Source organism: Branchiostoma floridae, chromosome 1 (genome assembly GCF_000003815.2).
Source record: "Branchiostoma floridae strain S238N-H82 chromosome 1, Bfl_VNyyK, whole genome shotgun sequence".
NCBI classification, from domain to species: Eukaryota; Metazoa; Chordata; class Leptocardii; order Amphioxiformes; family Branchiostomatidae; genus Branchiostoma; species Branchiostoma floridae.
Genome location: NC_049979.1, coordinates 1,256,798 through 1,275,099, shown reverse-complemented (window position 1 = coordinate 1,275,099; position 18,302 = coordinate 1,256,798). Strand labels below are relative to the sequence as shown.

The 18,302-nt window shown below is 42.7% G+C and overlaps 2 protein-coding genes across 2 annotated transcripts in view; one reads left to right on the top strand and one right to left on the bottom strand.

Annotated features, from left to right (window-relative positions):
* LOC118421842 (probable 4-coumarate--CoA ligase 1) overlaps positions 1 to 1,368 on the bottom strand; it is an 11,792-nt gene extending 10,424 nt beyond the window's left edge. The window contains 2 exon segments of the mRNA XM_035829346.1: positions 281 to 440; positions 1,069 to 1,368. Coding sequence (XP_035685239.1) covers positions 281 to 440; positions 1,069 to 1,223 — 315 coding nt within the window. The 5' untranslated portion in view covers positions 1,224 to 1,368.
* Positions 1,369 to 1,415: 47 nt separating this feature from the next.
* Positions 1,416 to 14,756, top strand: LOC118421820 (maltase A3-like). The gene is made up of 11 exons (XM_035829325.1): positions 1,416 to 1,536; positions 3,476 to 4,134; positions 5,471 to 5,650; positions 6,146 to 6,297; positions 7,065 to 7,190; positions 7,853 to 7,990; positions 8,346 to 8,458; positions 9,865 to 10,054; positions 10,480 to 10,662; positions 11,003 to 11,144; positions 14,362 to 14,756. The coding sequence occupies exons 2-11, from the start codon at positions 3,642 to 3,644 to the stop codon at positions 14,742 to 14,744; spliced, it is 2,100 nt and encodes a 699-aa protein (XP_035685218.1). The 5' UTR covers positions 1,416 to 1,536; positions 3,476 to 3,641; the 3' UTR covers positions 14,745 to 14,756.
* The last annotated feature ends 3,546 nt before the right edge of the window (positions 14,757 to 18,302 follow it).

The following is an 18,302-nucleotide window of genomic DNA, read 5'->3' as shown; positions in this document are numbered from 1 at the left end:
GGAGGGAAAATGACACAAAATGTTGGAACATGTTGGAACAATAACAAAAACACATAGATGTTTGAAAATTGTTCTAAATAAAGAGATAATTATATCATTACTTTCCCAAATGTTCCAACAAATATAAAAAGGTTCAAACATGTTTAAAGTTTCATTTTGAAATGTTGGAACAATTTCGAACTTTAGTGACTGAAATGTTCTTTTACTCAAAATAGTTCAAACTTATTACAAATATTATTTCAAAACCATCTCGGTGACTTGGAATTGACTCTATACGTACAATAGCAATGTTGTCCCCGTACTTGTCGAAGTCTTTCAGCACAAATTCTGTCAGGTGCTGGTCTCCAGGGATGGTCACGTCAGCGTAGCTGCTGTGGACGATGTGGTCCGTGGCCTCACCTGACAGACATCGAGCAGACACCTGACACCTCTGCAAACACCTGCACAGGTGGGGAAAGGTGTTAAAAAGGTATTTCTTGATCTACTTAACTAACTTATTAATAATAATCAAAGTACCTATGCAGACTACAGCACATAGGAACAAGAAAATACCATGCAATAAGTGTTTGCATAGCATTTTCATGAAAGGAAATGATACAACATATGTAATGTAAGCAACACGTCCGACAACAGGTCTTTTCTATTAAACCTTTTCCCTAGATTGAAGAAATAATATTTTATAGACAGATTTGACTGACTGACTGTAGTTATACTAACTAGTACTTCTCATGTGCAGGCATTTTTGCATTTCTATGCAATAATGATTTTTAAAATCTGTCGACATTTGGACCCCTGTCAGTGAATGGACTCCTTCAGCTATTGTTTGTTTACCTGTCCACAATAAAGCGTTACCCCACCGTTCAACCGACGCACCCCCTCCGCAAAATCACGGATATATGCACGTTTCTCCTACATGTAAATAAGTTGTACAGAAAGTTACTGTGAGTGTGAGTTGCGGTGTGCTAGCTGCCATGCCGCTGCTAAACCAGCAGCTGGATACGTTTTGTGCAATCAGCCAAATAGCTGCTGTGATTTCATCATTTTAAGTTTAATACCTGACCTAGTTACCTTTTGACCGATGCGAGCTGCCCCAGACGCGGCTGAGAACGCCATGCCAGGGGAGTCTTCAAAAGGTGAGACTTGCTGAAGTGCCTTGAAGACTGCAACAGTTTCCTTGGACTTCGTGAGGAGACTGTTGAAAGTACGACGCGAAGGGGAAACATCTTGGGACACGAAGTTAACTCCAGAAGGCACAAGATTTCGGTTAAGAAGGACTTCTTCAAGATTTGACAGTCTCAACCTCCCGGTGTGGAGTTGTCATGTTGTGTTGGAGCGGTCAAAGTTCACATCGAGCCGCAAAGCTGACCTCTGAACCTAACAGGTAAGAGGTTACTTGCTGCACGAGACAGACACAGACAGACGCGCCGATCAAGGGCAGTCGATCGTGACGGTCATGGGCAAGTTTGTGCTCCGCTGGGACTGATTTGTCTCGGGAAAGTTGACTTACACGGCCAGGTGAGGGAGTACACTACCTGTGTGCGTTTACTACTTATGATTATGTTAGACTTTCTTATATCGCCGATGAGAGCTAATAGGGTAGGCAAGCGTGTCAATTGTCTCATGACCTTCGGTCGAGTCGCCCGAACTACTAGACCACTCTTTCCCTCCAGGGTTCCTATCTCTCATTTTGTGACATACTGGCGGTAAACACAATCCCACAATCTGCAAACGTTAGGATTTGAGTAATCTAATGTAATTTATGCGGAACTAGTAATTGATAACAGGCCCCCATCCTGTCGCAGTGCCAGACAGTGATTCCCGCCTGCTATCTTCTGTAACGTTGCTGCGTGGTTGTGCGTTGTTGGCGTTACCGTACCTGGCAATGAGCCAGACCATTACAATAAATTTACATTGTGTTTGTATAATCCCTAGAGGGGTGTTGGAGAGCATCGTGGCCTGTCGGTATGCATGGTAACTACGAGGACTGCACAGCCAAGATAACTATCGCGTTCATCACAGTTTAATCAGAACTACAAGAGAGATTACGAGATGAGATATAACTTAAGTTATAACGTCAAATTATACTGACAACGCCGATATTAACTCAAGACATTCGCTAAACAGGGACATTGGCTAAACTGACAGTCAGAAAGTTTTCCTGATCGGTGTATTGACATAAAATATAAAACTCATAAACTTGAAACCACCAGGAGCACAATCCCAGTCAGACATTTGCCCGGACATTTGGCATACCCACCGCCACCTTTGTGACCTCAAACATTGATAGTAAAGCGTTCTTCACTTCTTACAACCAAGGGACATAGAATTTAATAACTTTGTTGCACAACTTTTGTATACTTAGTAGTTAAACACTAAGTATGGCAACTTCTATCACTAAACAATTTCTGCACTCCAATTCTAAAGGAGGCTATCTACGCACTGTAGGTTGAAACTATGTACTTGTGCGGTGAGTCTTTGGTGGAATTTCTGACATATGAATGTAATGTACGTTGCGCATAACGTTATATATAATTTGTAGTACATAAGATTATCTAAAGACTCCATAAAATTGGTAAGTCATATACAATTTTTTTTGAACAACGAATATGTTTAGTCATTTGAATTCCACAGACAATTGTTTCAACAATTGTTTCAATATTTTGAAATATTTAAAAAATACTTGATACCCTGTTTTTAATAACAACGTAATACTATATAGGTTACCCCGCTGTTCATGTAAATTAGCGTTAAGGGAATGACTGTTAATTCTATGTCTCGTTAGCTCTGATGTACGTGCCTGGATGCAGCGCTATGTGAAATTTATCCGAAACTCCCACTGCAAGTTTTGAGAGAAAAGATTAGCTCATAATGGCAGAAAAGCGATTTTTATCATCATCATCATCCGTCGATTTTATAGACCATTAACGGTAACGTTAAAGTCCTTCCCGCAGTAGAGCGGCGCCCATCCCCGTTTCAAGAGCCCTTGGGCCAAACATGAATGTGTTACCCCATGTTTAACATGTACCGACTCAGGTTCTTTTTGTGATAATGAGAGTGAAGTTTAGCTTAGCCGTACCTGCAAATATGTGCTGTCTACGTGCCTAAACGTGGGCGATCTTTTGGGATCCGTAAGTAATAAATGCCGCCTCCGTACGAACTTGTAGGGAATCCGACGGATTTTGGAGCACGCAGACACGCCGGCAGAACCGGTAACATGCAGGCAAAACTTTGTGTGCCATCAGGCTGTGGATTCGCCCCCCGTACGTGCCAGTACGGGCGACGCGCCTACCCTGTACAGCCTAAACGTTTTCAGAAATAAGTGGCGGACGTGGCCTCCCCAAAAACGTACAGACAAATTGCACGTTCGGCGGGTTGTGCCCTTAGCTTTTGGTTAGTGAGATATCGATCACTGTGGATGTTGATTGGTGTTCACTGTAATAAACTCAACATCTGTATGTGTTTACCCGCATTTCAGTTCTGAGTGGGAGAGTTTTGAAGCCGGTTACCCTCTCACACACAAGCCTCCGTCCGCGCGCCCCGGGGTGTAATGTGACACCAGACCGGCAGCACACCTGTCCGACAGGTTCCAGGTGACCCACGACGCGCACGTACGTACGTTACCTGTGTTACCTGGGCGGAACATGCCACGCCTGGCCGCCTGCTCTGCGGTGTTTGCACTGGTTGTTCTGGTCGGCTACCTTTACGTCACAGAGAAACAACCCGTGTCTGTTATGTCCGCCATCATGCGAGCCATGGAGGGGGACGACTGGGAAATAGAAGATCTTCTCCCGAAGGAAATCGGCAGGCAATCTCAATCTCAGAGGGAGGAGGACTCCGATGACAGCTACCACTCCTCCTCAGACGACGACGACGAAGACGCTTTGCTGAGACCGTCTCGGAAGAAATTACCGTCGTCTTCTCTGTGGCAGAAGTACAGCCGCGTCTTGAACCGAGCGTCGCTGTGTCTCTGCGCGGCGGTGCTGGCCTGCTTGGCGCTGGGGTCGGCGGCGGTGATCTACTCGTACCGGAGCCAGCCCAGGCCGGAGTTACACTGGTGGCAGCGGGCGGTTATCTACCAGATCTACCCCAGGTCGTTCCAGGACAGCAACGGCGACGGGATAGGCGATCTCAGGGGTGCGTAGTGTTGTCTTATAGTATTTATAAAGTAAAGTTTATTCCAAATTCTTGCCAGTGAGTAATTGCAGGTAACATGAGAGATTGCAACAGTGTTAAAACAATATCACAAGTGTCTACTCTAGTCTAAAGCTAGTAAAAGGTAACTCGATCCTGGGTTATTGAGTTAGATTCCTTTTTCGAAGACAGATAGTCATAAGCGAGCGGCTTTACTTGTCTTATTTATTTATTTTTTATTCTATTTTATTTATTGTATTTAATTAATCTTCAAAATATCAGGTTGGTCCCTGCAACAGTCTGTTGATTTCCAATGGGCATAACGACATAGGCAAACTTGGTACATAAGTTACGCAACAGAATTATTATCATAGTTCATACATGTAATGCAACGTGAAAATAAGTAGACTGAGAAGTATTTATACGAAACCAAATCGTTAAATCAGAGTCGCAATCCAAAATCAAGTCACTCCGAGGTAGAGGTTTTTAGTATGCCCTGCTCATGTGGCATAAGAGGACGTTATGGCATGAATACTGCAACCAGGCGTTATGTGATCTTATGTGTGTAAAGTTGCTGTGCGAGTATCGACCCAACCGACCGAAAGGAATCCGGTAATCATAGGAAAGTTCTGATTACGCAATCACCGAAGTGGAAGGGGGTCAATCACTTTGCAGGGTTTCCATAAAGTTAACGTTTCCTCATATTTAACATGTACGTGTTTGGTATAACCGCCCTTCGGCGTAACACACCAGCTTCACAGGTACGCAGCGCGCTAGCAGCTGGTTATATTACACTGAACGATCCGTCACACCTAACTTATGCACATCTATCTGCAAACGTTCTTTAAAATTATCCAGAGAAGATGCCCCTAGTGTGCTTGGTGATAACATATTCCACTCTACGATAGTTCTGGGAAAATCTCATAAAACCACATGTTACAGGTATCGAGAGGCGGATAGACTATCTGGAGTACTTTACCGTGTTACCGTATGTTACAGGTATCGAGAGGCGGATAGACTATCTGGAGTACTTTACCGTGTTACCGTATGTTACAGGTATCGAGAGGCGGATAGACTATCTGGAGTACTTTACCTTGTTACCATATGTTACAGGTATCGAGAGGCGGATAGACTACCTGGAGTACTTTACCTTGTTACCACATGTTACAGGTATCGAGAGGCGGACAGACTACCTGGAGTACTTTATCTTTTACCACATGTTACAGGTATCGAGAGGCGGGTAGACTACCTGGAGTACTTTATCTTTTACCACATGTTACAGGTATCGAGAGGCGGATAGACTATCTGGAGTACTTTACCATGTTACCATATCTTACAGGTATCGAGAGGCGGGTAGACTACCTGGAGTACCTGGGAGTGGAAGCCGTCTGGCTCAGCCCAATCTTCAAGTCTCCCATGAAGGACTTCGGCTACGACGTGTCGGACTTCACCGACATCGACCCCATCTTCGGCACCATGGCGGACTTCGACAGCTTGTTGAAAGCCCTGCATGCCAGAGGTATTTGTTTCTTTTATTTGCACAACAACAAGTGACATAATAACATTGATATGATAAACAATTAAAAAAAAAACATGGAGGAGGAGCGGGAAAGCCTTATATTACTTCTACCAGTCCCTACTCTCTACTAATTGTAGTCTTGATTATCAATAGTTGGTTGATAATAATAAATCAATACATAGAAATTGATCACAATACAATAAACAAAATCAAATAATTGATAACGCAACTTTGGATAAGGACTGAACGTATGAGGTTATTACAGGTGACTAGGGTGGCATGTGAGATGGCTTTTCGGGACACGTTTAAACCTCAGAAAAAAAGGAAGTTGAAACTGCCGAAGACTGCTCAATATTGTAATAAATGTATATCTTACGGATGACTGTGCTTGGTCCATGGTCTGGAGAAGAATCAGGATGTCCGTATGTGTGACTATATATACATGTACAACATTGCTTGACAAGCAAATATTGAGTTGTACCTACCGTTTTACAGACATGAAGCTGATTCTGGACTTCGTGCCGAACCACACGAGTGACCAGCACCACTGGTTCGTCTGGAGCTCCGGCAGTCGGGACGAGTCCAACCCGTACAGGGACTACTACGTGTGGGCGGACGGCAGGGACGGGGGGCCGCCGAACAACTGGGTAAGACTCGATTGTAGTAAACCTTAGTCATGCCTATACCCGTGTTTTTACAAGGCAGGGACGGGGGCCGCCGAACAACTGGGTAAGATTCATCCGATGCGTGCAGTCCATGCCTGTATGGGAACTAGTATGTCTGAGCACGAGGAAAATTCAACATTGGAATGAGGCCACCACTACACTTCATCAAGATCGACAATATCAGGGAGGACTGAAACCTATAACACGGTCGAAATTGGTGAATTTGTCACGGCACCCTTAAGAAAAATCGCCCTTAGTGAAACCTGTGAAAATATGAGGCTTTAAAAATGTGAGGCTTTAAAATTTTTGAACATTTAAAATCCTTCTCAGCTATTTTTTTCGTCGCACGATGCTCGACGGTGGCTAATTTTACGTGCGATTTACCTGCGCTTCAAATATGTTTATTAATACAATTGCGCACGGTTCTTCCCAAACGTACGCTATCACTGCGCATGCAAACCCCACCGAAGGTGAATGGTCGGATGTTTGTCGGACGACAATCGGGTTTCTGTTAGTCTCCAAGCAGATCCTTCGGTACCTTAGAGATAGTATCAAAGCTGCCAAGAGTATAGCCGGCTCCGGTGCCCGTTTGACTCCCTTTGGCCGGCTATACTCCTTGACCAGCTTTGATACTATCTCTAAGGCACCGTAGGGTCTGCTTGGAGACTAGGTTTCTGTCAGGTGACAAACTAGCCAATGTCGTTCACTTTGTTTCACTTTATCTTTGGTACTATTGCATCCATGTCCAGGTGAGCGTGTTCGGGGGCCCAGCCTGGACGTACGTCGCGTCACGTGACCAGTGGTACCTTCACCAGTTCTTACCGGAACAACCTGACCTGAACTTCCGGTGTCCGGACGTCAGGAGACACATGGAGGTAAATGAAACCACGTTAAAACTTACGATTGTCTCTAAAGGCAACTTAAAAACAAGTTTCTTCATGTTATCTTTTTCACTGCATGCTCTTACGCTACAATAGCATTTCCTTTTGCTACAAGTACATTCCACTACAAGAAAGGGACGTAAACGGTAGGGAAACTGTGTTATATCACAATACATTTATTTCAGACAAGAGCCAGAGAAATTACTTGATTAAAGAATTCAGTGATGTGTGGTGAAGATGGTTAGTACAAATGTGTGGCGTTTGTGATAGCGAATAAAGATCACAACAGTCGTAAAAAGTTTTAGAATGTTTGGCGCTTTATTTGGAATATAAAGATAGATAGACAGGTATCCAAACATATTTTAACCGCCGAGTATCTTTCGTCTAATTGCGGAGAGGACGAAAGAGCTTGAGACAAGGGAGCTGTTACAGCTTTAGATGATAGGCCAGAAGATCGCATGTCTTTGTACGTATTAAATGCTAACTCTGTCCTTGCTCACTTGTTCCCAAACTGTCCTGGGTAAGTCAATAATCAAAGAAAATAATTGTGTAGAATATAGGGCATAAAGGATATTGGAGTTTTCGTTTTTTTTACACAACCCTTAAAGTCTCACCTGCATTCGTTTTGATGCCTATGTATGAATGTGTCCCTCCAGAACGTGCTCCGGTTCTGGCTGGAGAAGGGCGTGGATGGGTTCAGGCTAGACGCCGTGAAACACCTGGTGGAGACCGCGGACCTGTCCTGGCACGAGCCACCCAACCCCGGTTACGTGTCGGACCCAGAGGAAACACTGGTACGAGACACCTGGGCGCTTGTCTATATCTTCGAAAAGAAGCCGATGCGAAATAGTGCTTAAGAGTAGTCAATAGCGCTTAAATATCCCATTCTTTCTCTTAGTCTCTTTTCGTAATCAAACCCATAGTTTTACCCTTTTTTGAAGGAGATGCAATTGCCTGTGCTAGAGTGCTGTCACGGAAATCGACAAGTATCTGTCATTCGCTTCATGCGTAAATCGGTTCACTTTTTCGCCGTCTTCTGAGCCATAGATGCCCATTTTCTCATTTCCAATTAGAAATAGACACGAAAACTACACGAAGTCAGTTCAAACGGGAGCTAAATGAGTACTTTTGTGTGTTCCCACGTCCCAGGAGCAGTACGGCAGCCTGCTCCATCCGTGCACCACCAACCTGGAGGAGACTCACGCCGTCATACGGGAGTGGAAGGCACTTCTGGACCAGTACAGCAAGAAAGGGTCTTACAGGTGTGACGTTTGATTGATCGATCGATCGATCGATCGATTGATTGATTGATTGATTGACTGGCGAACGATACTGGATGCTATCTGAAACGTCTGCCCGGTTACGAAACGTATTCAGTTGTTTAACTTTTGCATTGACTGATAAATTGATCAATTGATTGATTGATTGATTGATTGATTGATTGACGGTCAATTGCTGGCGAACGATAGTGGATGCTATCTGAAAAATCTGACCGGTTACGAAACGTATTCAGTTGTTTGATTAACGTTTGCATTGACTGGTAGATTGATTGTTTGATTGATTGTTTGATTGACGGTCAATGACTGGCGAACGATAGTGGATGCTATCAGAAAAGTCTGACCGGTTACGAAACGTATTCAGTTGTTTGATTAACGTTTGCATTGACTGATAGATTGATTGATCGGTAGATTGATCTATTTAGATAGTCGTTAAAAATGGCTGCTAAAGCTGTGTTCCTCAGGTTGTACTGACCCACTACTTCTGACACGTGACTTGCCGGAAACGTGACCTTCTAGTACTGAAATCAGTACTTGTTTATCGGTAATACCCCCGTCACATGTAGCGAAAATCGATCGGACGACGAATCTGCGAGCTCTAAATTACGAGGAGGAATGACCCTGACGGGAAGGGGGGAACTCTGCCTTGTCTTCGTCGGCAGTAGGGTCATGCCGCCTCGTAATTTGGAGCTCGCAGACTCGTCGTCCGATCGATTTTCGCCTAATGTGAGGGGGGTATAAGGGATGGTGACGTGTCACGGGTCACTACATCGCAAGGATGACCGTCGATTCGGTCGGAAAAAAATCGTTTGGGGGTAAATAAATTTCCCCCATTCCTCTGACCCTAAATAGATTGCTATCAAGCATCAAGACAAAGTACAGGACGCAAAGTTGATACACCGTACCAAACAGCTTAGATATCACTGAATAAAGAGACTCTTTTTTTCACAACCAGTGCTTTATTCTCACCGACGTTTCGAATTCGGTAACCGTCTGTCACCTTCTTCAGGGCAATTCTGACTGGTTCACATTGTACTGCACATTGTCTTGTGACCGTATCTGAACTGTGAGCAGCGACATCTGTCCTGCAGTACAATGTGAACCAGTCAGAATTGCCATGAAGAACGGTGACAGATCGGTCACCGAAACGTCGGTGAGAATAAAGCACTGGTTGTACAAAAGAGTCTCTTATTTCAGTGACGTACCATCCTGATGAAACTGTTCAGGGAGCTTAGATATCACCTCTGGAAAATGACAAATAAGACTGATATAAATGGATAAAGGTACAGTGACAAATGTTTTCAAAATTTGCATAGGGCAGTCCAGTCTCAAGACTAGATTTGGAATTCTTGATGTCGAATCTAACCTGCATTTCCATCGGCTCCCGGCAGGTTCATGATAACCGAGGTGTACGATGACGACATGAGGGTGCTGATGACGTACAACAGAGAAGCCGACATGACCTTCAACTTTAACCTGCTGGGGCTGGGGTCCGGTGCGCATGCGCCGGGAAACCACACGCGCCGATTGGTGGAGAGCTGGATGTCCAACATGACGGACGGGCAGTGGCCAAACTGGGTGGTGAGAGGTTTTTCACTGAATAGATCTTCTTCTGGTGACGTAAGAAGAGTAATGGCGCTAGTCTAGCACCACTAATAGCCAGTATTGAGGAGTTCAAAAAATCGTTTCACCTCTGGTAAAGTGGATCTCGTTCCCATTAAGTATTGCCAGTACAACATTAGATACCTTTATACAGCAGATGCAGTTCGATATCCAAATTAGGTGTGACAGGTCGTTTAACCTGTTAAACTGGCGTGTTACGCCAAAGGGTGGTCATACCGACTATATAGATACAGATGGAAGAACATCATCACAGATATAGGTCAACAGTTGTCCTAAGTTTGTGAGTATGTCGGCAAGATCAATTTTAAGAATTCATCATGATTCAGTCAATACCAGCTTACAACTGTCAGAATGTCTCTAAAAGTTTGCTTTGTTTGTCTCAGATCGGTAACCATGACAACCACCGCGTGGCTACCCGGGTAGGACCGCAGTACGCACGCGCGGCGAACATGCTGCTGCTGCTGCTTCCGGGAACGCCCTTCTGTTACTATGGCGACGAGATCGGCATGGAGGATGCCAGGGTGTCTTACAACGACACGAAGGACACGTTCGCACTCAACAATCCGGTAGGTACTTATTTCCATTTTTGGGTGGAGAAATTTCGGTGGCGTCGGGTGTGGCGTAACCGGTAGAGCGTTCGACTCGGAATCTATAGGTCCCGAGTTCGATCCCCGCCGTGCCCCCGACGTTGTGCCCTTGGGAAAGACACTTTACACGACCTTCCTCACTTCACCCAGGTGTAAAAATGGGTACCTGACTTCGGTCGGGGAGGTAAAAGACTGCCTTTACCTTCTGTCTGTACCGTGTATGTGGCACTGTTAATATAAGTTACCAACTTGAGTGCAGTACCACATTATCCTCTGTCCAAAAGCAAATAGAATTCAATAATTTGATTGTGTGTTTCAGGAGACGTACGAGACGAAGAGCCGCGACCCGGAGCGCACGCCCATGCAGTGGAACCGCACGGAAAACTCGGGTTTTACCGACGCCGGGGTCCGACCGTGGTTACCCCTGCACGACAACTATCACAGGCTCAACGTACAGGTGTGTTGGACATAACGTCAATATATCTTTCAAGTCCCCATTCGGTGATCGTACAGCGACCAAAGTTGGACTTGTTTGACCCTTAATTCCGTACTTGTAATACGATGCCAGACGTAATATCATAGGAAAACCATTAGAGCACGGTACCGTTAAATTTTCTCACCGAAGTTCATGTTTATCGATAAATCTATCTCCGCGATGTTCATCAGATGACTAACGGAAATTAATTCCGTTCGGTTCTAGTGACATCCATAACCGTTAATTTTTTGCCTTGCCGCCGCAGGCGGCATGGCCCTGTAGCCACTATTTTCTTGGTTGGTTCAATGGTTCCATGGTTCCATGGTTCCATGGTTCAATGGTTCAATGGTTCAAGCAATGTTAACCCAGCCCTTCCAAAGGCCCTTCCAAAGGCCCTTCCTTTGTTCTCTTTCTCGAGGACAAACTTACGGCTTAGGCGACTAACAGTACATACCCGTCAATCTTTATACCTCCCTTTTACGCATTTGATAACAGTTGTGGTCGGTACTGAAAGCCTCTTAACATCTGGTTACATCGAATGAATGAAGCGTTCATATGGTAATATTTCAAATCCATTGAAGTAAATATATAATCAAGTGAATTATCTCGCATAATAATTTGTATTACCTATTCATAAAGATGAAATAAATGCCTAATTAGACCAATGCATTGCATGTGAATATATAAGTAGGCAATGACGTCATCGAAACGTCTCAAGAACGTTTGACTAGGTATTTCAACGCTACCACGAAAACCCTCTGCCGTACGCTGTTTTCCCCGACGATCGCCCCGATTTGGCCGGGCGGCGGCGCCGCGCGATCCAAACGCGCCAAATTTTGGGCCGCGTGCCCCTCAGAAACGGAGGATATGTGACTGAAGCGGCACAAATAGAACCTTTTTTGACGCTATGGATGAAGAATTTCAAGGTAAAATACTTGATACAATTTGTAGTGTTTGGGGGAGGGGGGCATGTTGAAGAAAATGTGCTTTTGAACAATTTTTTCTCAAGTCAATCCCAGCAATATAATTTCTATGCAGTGTTTCTTTATCCATGTTTTAGTCATGAAACTTACATGTATGTAAAATGTTTCTTAGTAATTTTTTCTTATTAGTTTATTGCTTTCTTTAGCATATTCTACATATGGATCATTGATTGGCCTGTTGTGTACTACTAGTATTTCTTTTCACTTGTTGAACTTGAGGCACCATGGTAACTTGAGGTACCTACAGGGTATGCCCAATTTTTAAGAAAATCTCAATTGTATTTTCAATATCATCGTTACTGTTGGTGTGAATCATCCCTTGCCTCGTTCCAAGACTAAAATACCATTTTGTATTTTTTTCACTTGTTGAACTTGAGGCACCGTGCCCCCTGATATGGGTCAGCCGGGTAACCTATGCCCAAATTTTTCAAAACACTAATGGCATTTTTGTTAACGTGAAAAATTTGTGCAACCAGAATGTGTATTCTTTGTCAGATTGTGCCAAGGTTTTTCTGGTGTAGCAGAAATCATAAATATGTACTTACCTGCAATATTATACTCTTGTCTCTACTATCAGCCAGGTTCCTACCGACCGGGCGAGGTTGTCGCAGTTGGTACTGAGATTCAGTCGCAGAAGATGGCTCAGAAACAGTGACACTTACCTCCTTCCATCTTGTTGCAGGTATTTATCTACTTAATCAATGATAATAAGTTAATCTATTCCTTGCCCCAACTTGCCTTTCTTTCTTTATTGAATTCTTCATTTCATTATTGGATCATTCTGAATCTTTCGTCACAAGAAAGAAAGAAGTCATAAGAAAGATGATGATGTAGATGAACATCAGACGTGGTACTGGAGTAGGTCGTCATCCCCTCAGATGGAAGAACATTATCACCATGATGGTAGACATGTTAATCATGAAACTCAAATAATTTTGTTTTTCAGGTGGAGTATAGATTGCACCAAGTACCAGATGTAGCTGATATAAGACTGGAGAGCGGAGCGGAGATATTGAATGGTAGAGGTCAAACATAATGTTGACAAGTTGTGCAGCCAGTGCTATTAGCATTAAGTTTGTTAAAGAATACTGTTGCTACCAGTAACCACAGAAAATGATGAGTAAGCCTGTTGTTTTTGTAAAAAGTAGTTTACATTGCATTATACTATTTATAGTATTGATTAAATAAGGAGAAGTTCATGTACCTGCAAGTACATCAAAGAAATATGTGTCGATTGTATGTATCCTGAAGACTGAGCCTTTGACCTTGAAAAATGTTGAACTTGTCCTAATAAATTTAGTGTTTACACAATGTCTACCTATTGATATTTTATCTCTTATTAGTACAAACATCTGTCTTCTATATTTTATTACAAATGTATCTAAGTGTAAAGTTGTACTGTTGATACAGTGTAACATCATGGCTCAACATGAAAATAATGCGACATATTCACACACTTACCTTTCACCTTGACCAAGTTGACCTTGTTATAAGGCAATTAATATTGCTGATATTCTATAGATGTGACATTGTTGGTAATATAAGATACCATAATGTTGTGTACATTGCAAAAGTATATGAAGTATGATATTTAATCTTCTACAATGCGACTCAACTGGTGCAAAAAACACCATTGACTGTAACCCAAAATGTGAACTTTTAAACCCAAATTTACTTATTTCTTAAAGAATAAGGTAAGATGACAATTATTGTGTGAAAGGACACCAGTGGGTGCTGCATACATCGACCCTGTGTAAAAGCATAATAAAATGCCATGAATGTTCAGAACTCTGTGGAGTGATTCTATGTAGTACATATTACGGGGAAATAAGATAAAACAAGCTTTGCAGCCTTTACTTACCTTTTCATCACCCCTCAAAAAAGGTATTTTTTTGATTTTCATCGTTTATCGCGCAGCCGGCCATATCTGAGGGTAGGTTTTGGCAACTTTGTGGAGCCATATCTCAGCAACCGTTCAAGCCATTCGCTTCATCTAAAAAGCATTTTACTCCTCTTGGTTAGCTCTTTCAGAAACAGTAAAAACAGTCATTGTATTGTGTTTTTGCCAAGGCACAGCATTTTGCCTTGCCGGGCTTGAAGTGCTGACCTACTTTTTCCTGACGATATCCCTAACACGCGGCAAGGCACAACTTTTTTAAAAAGATTTCTTGTTTTGTTAAAGATTAAAATGCAACTAGATCTATAATTGTCATTTTCAAGACTGTCTAACCTTTATCAATGTTTTATTTCCGCAGACGCAACGCGCGCACCCACGATCCATCCTACACTTATTCCGCGCTCTGGTGGAACTCAGAAAAGAGCCGACCTTCCTGTACGGCACGATTCGCTACTTCCTCTCGACGCCGAACATCTTCGCCTTTTCTCGGACGCTTCGCGGGCGGCCGACGTATCTGGTGGCGATGAACCTTGGCGGGAAATCGGAGACGCACAGCTACTACTCCTGGTGGGACGGCTGGCCCAGAGAGGCGGCGGTCGTTCTGACGAGCGACATGGACAGGGAGGGGGAGATGTTAGACCTGAAGGCACTGACGTTACGGCCGGGAGAGTGCGTGGTTGTGAAGTGGGGAAGGGCGTGGAACTGACTTTGAGAAAAACAAAAAAGAATATGTGAACAAAAAGTGCAGGGATTCTGTCTGTCGCCGTGGAATTGTGACGTGAAATCCGAAAGAGTACGTGGTCGTGAAGTGGAATGAGCGTGGAACGACGTTAAAACCGGAATATATACGTGTTTTTTAACAGGAAAGATAGTGGAACTGTTCAACTGAGACGGAAAATTGAATTTTGTATCAAGAGTCTCTTTGAGTTATGACATTCAGTCCAAAAGAATGTGTGATTTTGATGTCGAAGAGCGTAGTTCCAAATGAGATGGAAAAGTCATGTGCACGCCATTCTGGCGAACAGCCAGGACATTGTGACTTCCAGTTGGAAACCTGAAGTAAAGCACAGTCTGATCTACAACGCATCAAACTTTGAAACTGTTCCTACTAAGTACTGATCTGATGCCAAAGACATATTATCACGCGGGCGGACCAGAGTGAAATGTAAAACTAAACGATCTTATAGTAAGGTTCTTCAAAGACACAACCAGAATTGTACTCACTCCCAACGTTTCAATGTCTATCAGACACCATCATCAGGGTTGGAATGACTGGGTCTGTTTCTTGCTGCTACTTATAGCCGATGTAACAATCAGATTGATTATTTCGAGAAACTGGGAAACGAAGTCAGTTAAATCAACTAAACTCTTACAGGCTTGAACCTTGTTACACGTTTTTACCGCACCTTCCAACAGGTAAAATCAGACTTTTACCCGCGACACGTGCACAGGTGTAAGACGCTTGTTGGCAAAGTGCAATCCTGCGAGATAGTCGATACAATGTGGAACATACTGTGCTGCTATCGTAGGTCTGATAACCCTACAGAAGTGAAATACTCGATCAAGCAATGTACGCTTTTTGTCTTGATTGGAACTTTATACCAGAGACTCTCCGTTGAGCCTGTTCGAGTTTGTTGATACAATGTAAAAGAAACATTTCCGTGTATTTATTTTGTATTTACATTTTTTTAATATTTTGATATTTTTAAGGTGTCTTAAGGGCAAGATAGTTGTTCATACTTTGTAAACAATCGTTGTTGTTGTTGCTGTTTTGAAGTTAACAAATAAAACTTGTTTGAATGATGCTGGCATCATACAAAGTTGATAATGTTGTTTTTTTACGTGACTACGTTGCTGCTGTGTTGTACGCTTTCTACCAACAATATCATGAGCTTTTAGCTGACCAACACGTATAGATGTATGTGTACTTATCAACCGAAAATTGCTGAAAAACACTACCCCCTTAACGGAGTTATAGACAACACTGTAAAGTCATCTATTTTCGTGGGGACTAAATGTTGCATTTGGGGAAAATAAATCAGGTTTCTTGTAGTGTTTTAAGTTCGCATTTGCTACTGTTGTTCAGTTGTAATACAAACCACAAATTCTTGATGTCAAGATGTTGCAGAAACGGGTCGCCATGAAAATAAAACCACTGAAACATTTCAGGATTTACAGTAAAAAAATTTTGCTTGTTAAGTTTAGTTCAATCACCTGCAGGAAATAAGAACACAGTGCAATACACATTGCAATAGTTTATTTATGTCTATATTACATATTTATACATTCAATCGATGTTAGCAAGATGAGGGTTTTGTTCCTTATTACATAAAATTTACTAACAACTGTTTTTTGTAGAAGGACAATTACTGTTATAACTATATGATATTTGATAGCCATTGATCATGATTTCTATTACTAGCTACTTTGCTATCTAGTGCTTATTTGCTATATCATATCTTCCAGCCATCTTTAGTCACCAGACATTATTACAAGTGACGAGAATGACCCGTGGTAGAGGAGACATCATTTCCACATTCCTCTTTTACTTTACTTTGACTTGGGTATACTAGAATTTTTCTTTGTCACTGCCAGAGGCTCTTTTTACATGACAATATACTACAACTATATCCCATGTATTTCAAAGGACTGCTAGTAAGGAGAAAATACAAAACCAAAAGACAAAAGGGGGTTCCCAATAAAAGAGGAGCATCCTGTTCCATTCCAGCCCCATTCTGGGTCCCTATCTCTACAAGGGTGGCCTGAAAAAAGTACCATACTGCATCTTCTACCAAAGATCAAGCTGTTTTATCCCATACTGTTTCCATGGCAACTGGCTCCTCCTGGTTGGTCAGTTTTGCTGTGAAGTGTAAAAAGAGACTTGGTAATACACATGGGGTCTTGAATAAGCAATGCAACAACAACAAAGTGTACTATAAAAAATGACTCGATAATAAATACGTCACTTCAAGTTTTCTCACCAAACATTGATATGAACCAAGCATTGGGGCAACAAGTCTTATCATGCTCGTTAGCTTTGCTAACAATTGCTGGTATGTTGAGAAAAAAAGTTTTTATCATAGCACGTAATTTGCTCTGTGAGCATGCAGTAACCCCCATTCAGAGTGCTGAGGTGTGAGACGACACCAGGTGCTACTTAAACCCCAAGGAAGCCCTCATGACCATAACCTGCCACTCAAATTCAGTCTTGTCCAGTACAGAGTGCTACAGACATCACTTTTTGCGCATTTTTGTAGTATCTCCTCCTTTTTTTAGCTGAATTTTGGCTATAATGTATAAATAACAATGAGCAAAAGATATGATGTCGCTAAACTGAAGCTGCATAAGGATCTGGGCTAGGGGTGGGTACCAGTACAGAAAATTCAGGTCCAGGTACGGTCCAGGTCCAGAGGATCAGGTCCAGGTCCGGACCTCAAAACAATGGTCCATTTCGCTACAAAGAAATCTGTTTGGTGGAGTATCTGATCTTCACGTTGATAATGCCAACTGCCACTGTTAACTTAGACCAAGTTTGACTGTGTTTTTTTGGACCAATTATAAAGCCTAATAACACATGAACGCCTGCCACCATAGTGCCGGTATATTTTCATTTTCTAATCAGTCGAACATCAAGTCCACTGAATTTTGTCAGGTCCATTTTTTGTGGACTGGTCAAAGAAGAAAAAACAGTCTTGTACCAGTACCCAGCCCTAGTCTTGGGGGTGGTAGTGCTCCATGCAGGTGTACTCAGCCTGAGTCGTGCACAGTGAGGCCACCTCAGTACAGACAGGCACTACACTGCTCCACTTCACCACAAATCACCACCGCAAAACACACTTCATCACAAACTGATCCAAGCAAACAAGCAGAAAATAAAAACCAATATCTGATGTAAAATATCCAGGACTGATCCATTCTGAAATATGCACAGCCAAGATTCAAACTCCCACCCTGTTATACTCTCCAAGCAGAGGTCAGGCTGATAAAAATGACTAAAAAAATGCCAAAAAACAGCCGGAGCCTAACCTCTGCTTGGAGAGTAGTCACGTGGCATTTTGGCTAACCACTAGACTATCTGTATGCTACCCGTAGGCAGAAATAAGATAAACAACAATGGATTTCTGGCTAGTTGATAGAACGGAATCACATAAAAGGGCATAAAAAATATTCTTGAATGTTACTCTTTTCATTTCAGAATGGATCAACCTGTACAAATCACAAAAATTACAAATCACAGAAATCATGAGAAGGTAGATTTATGACA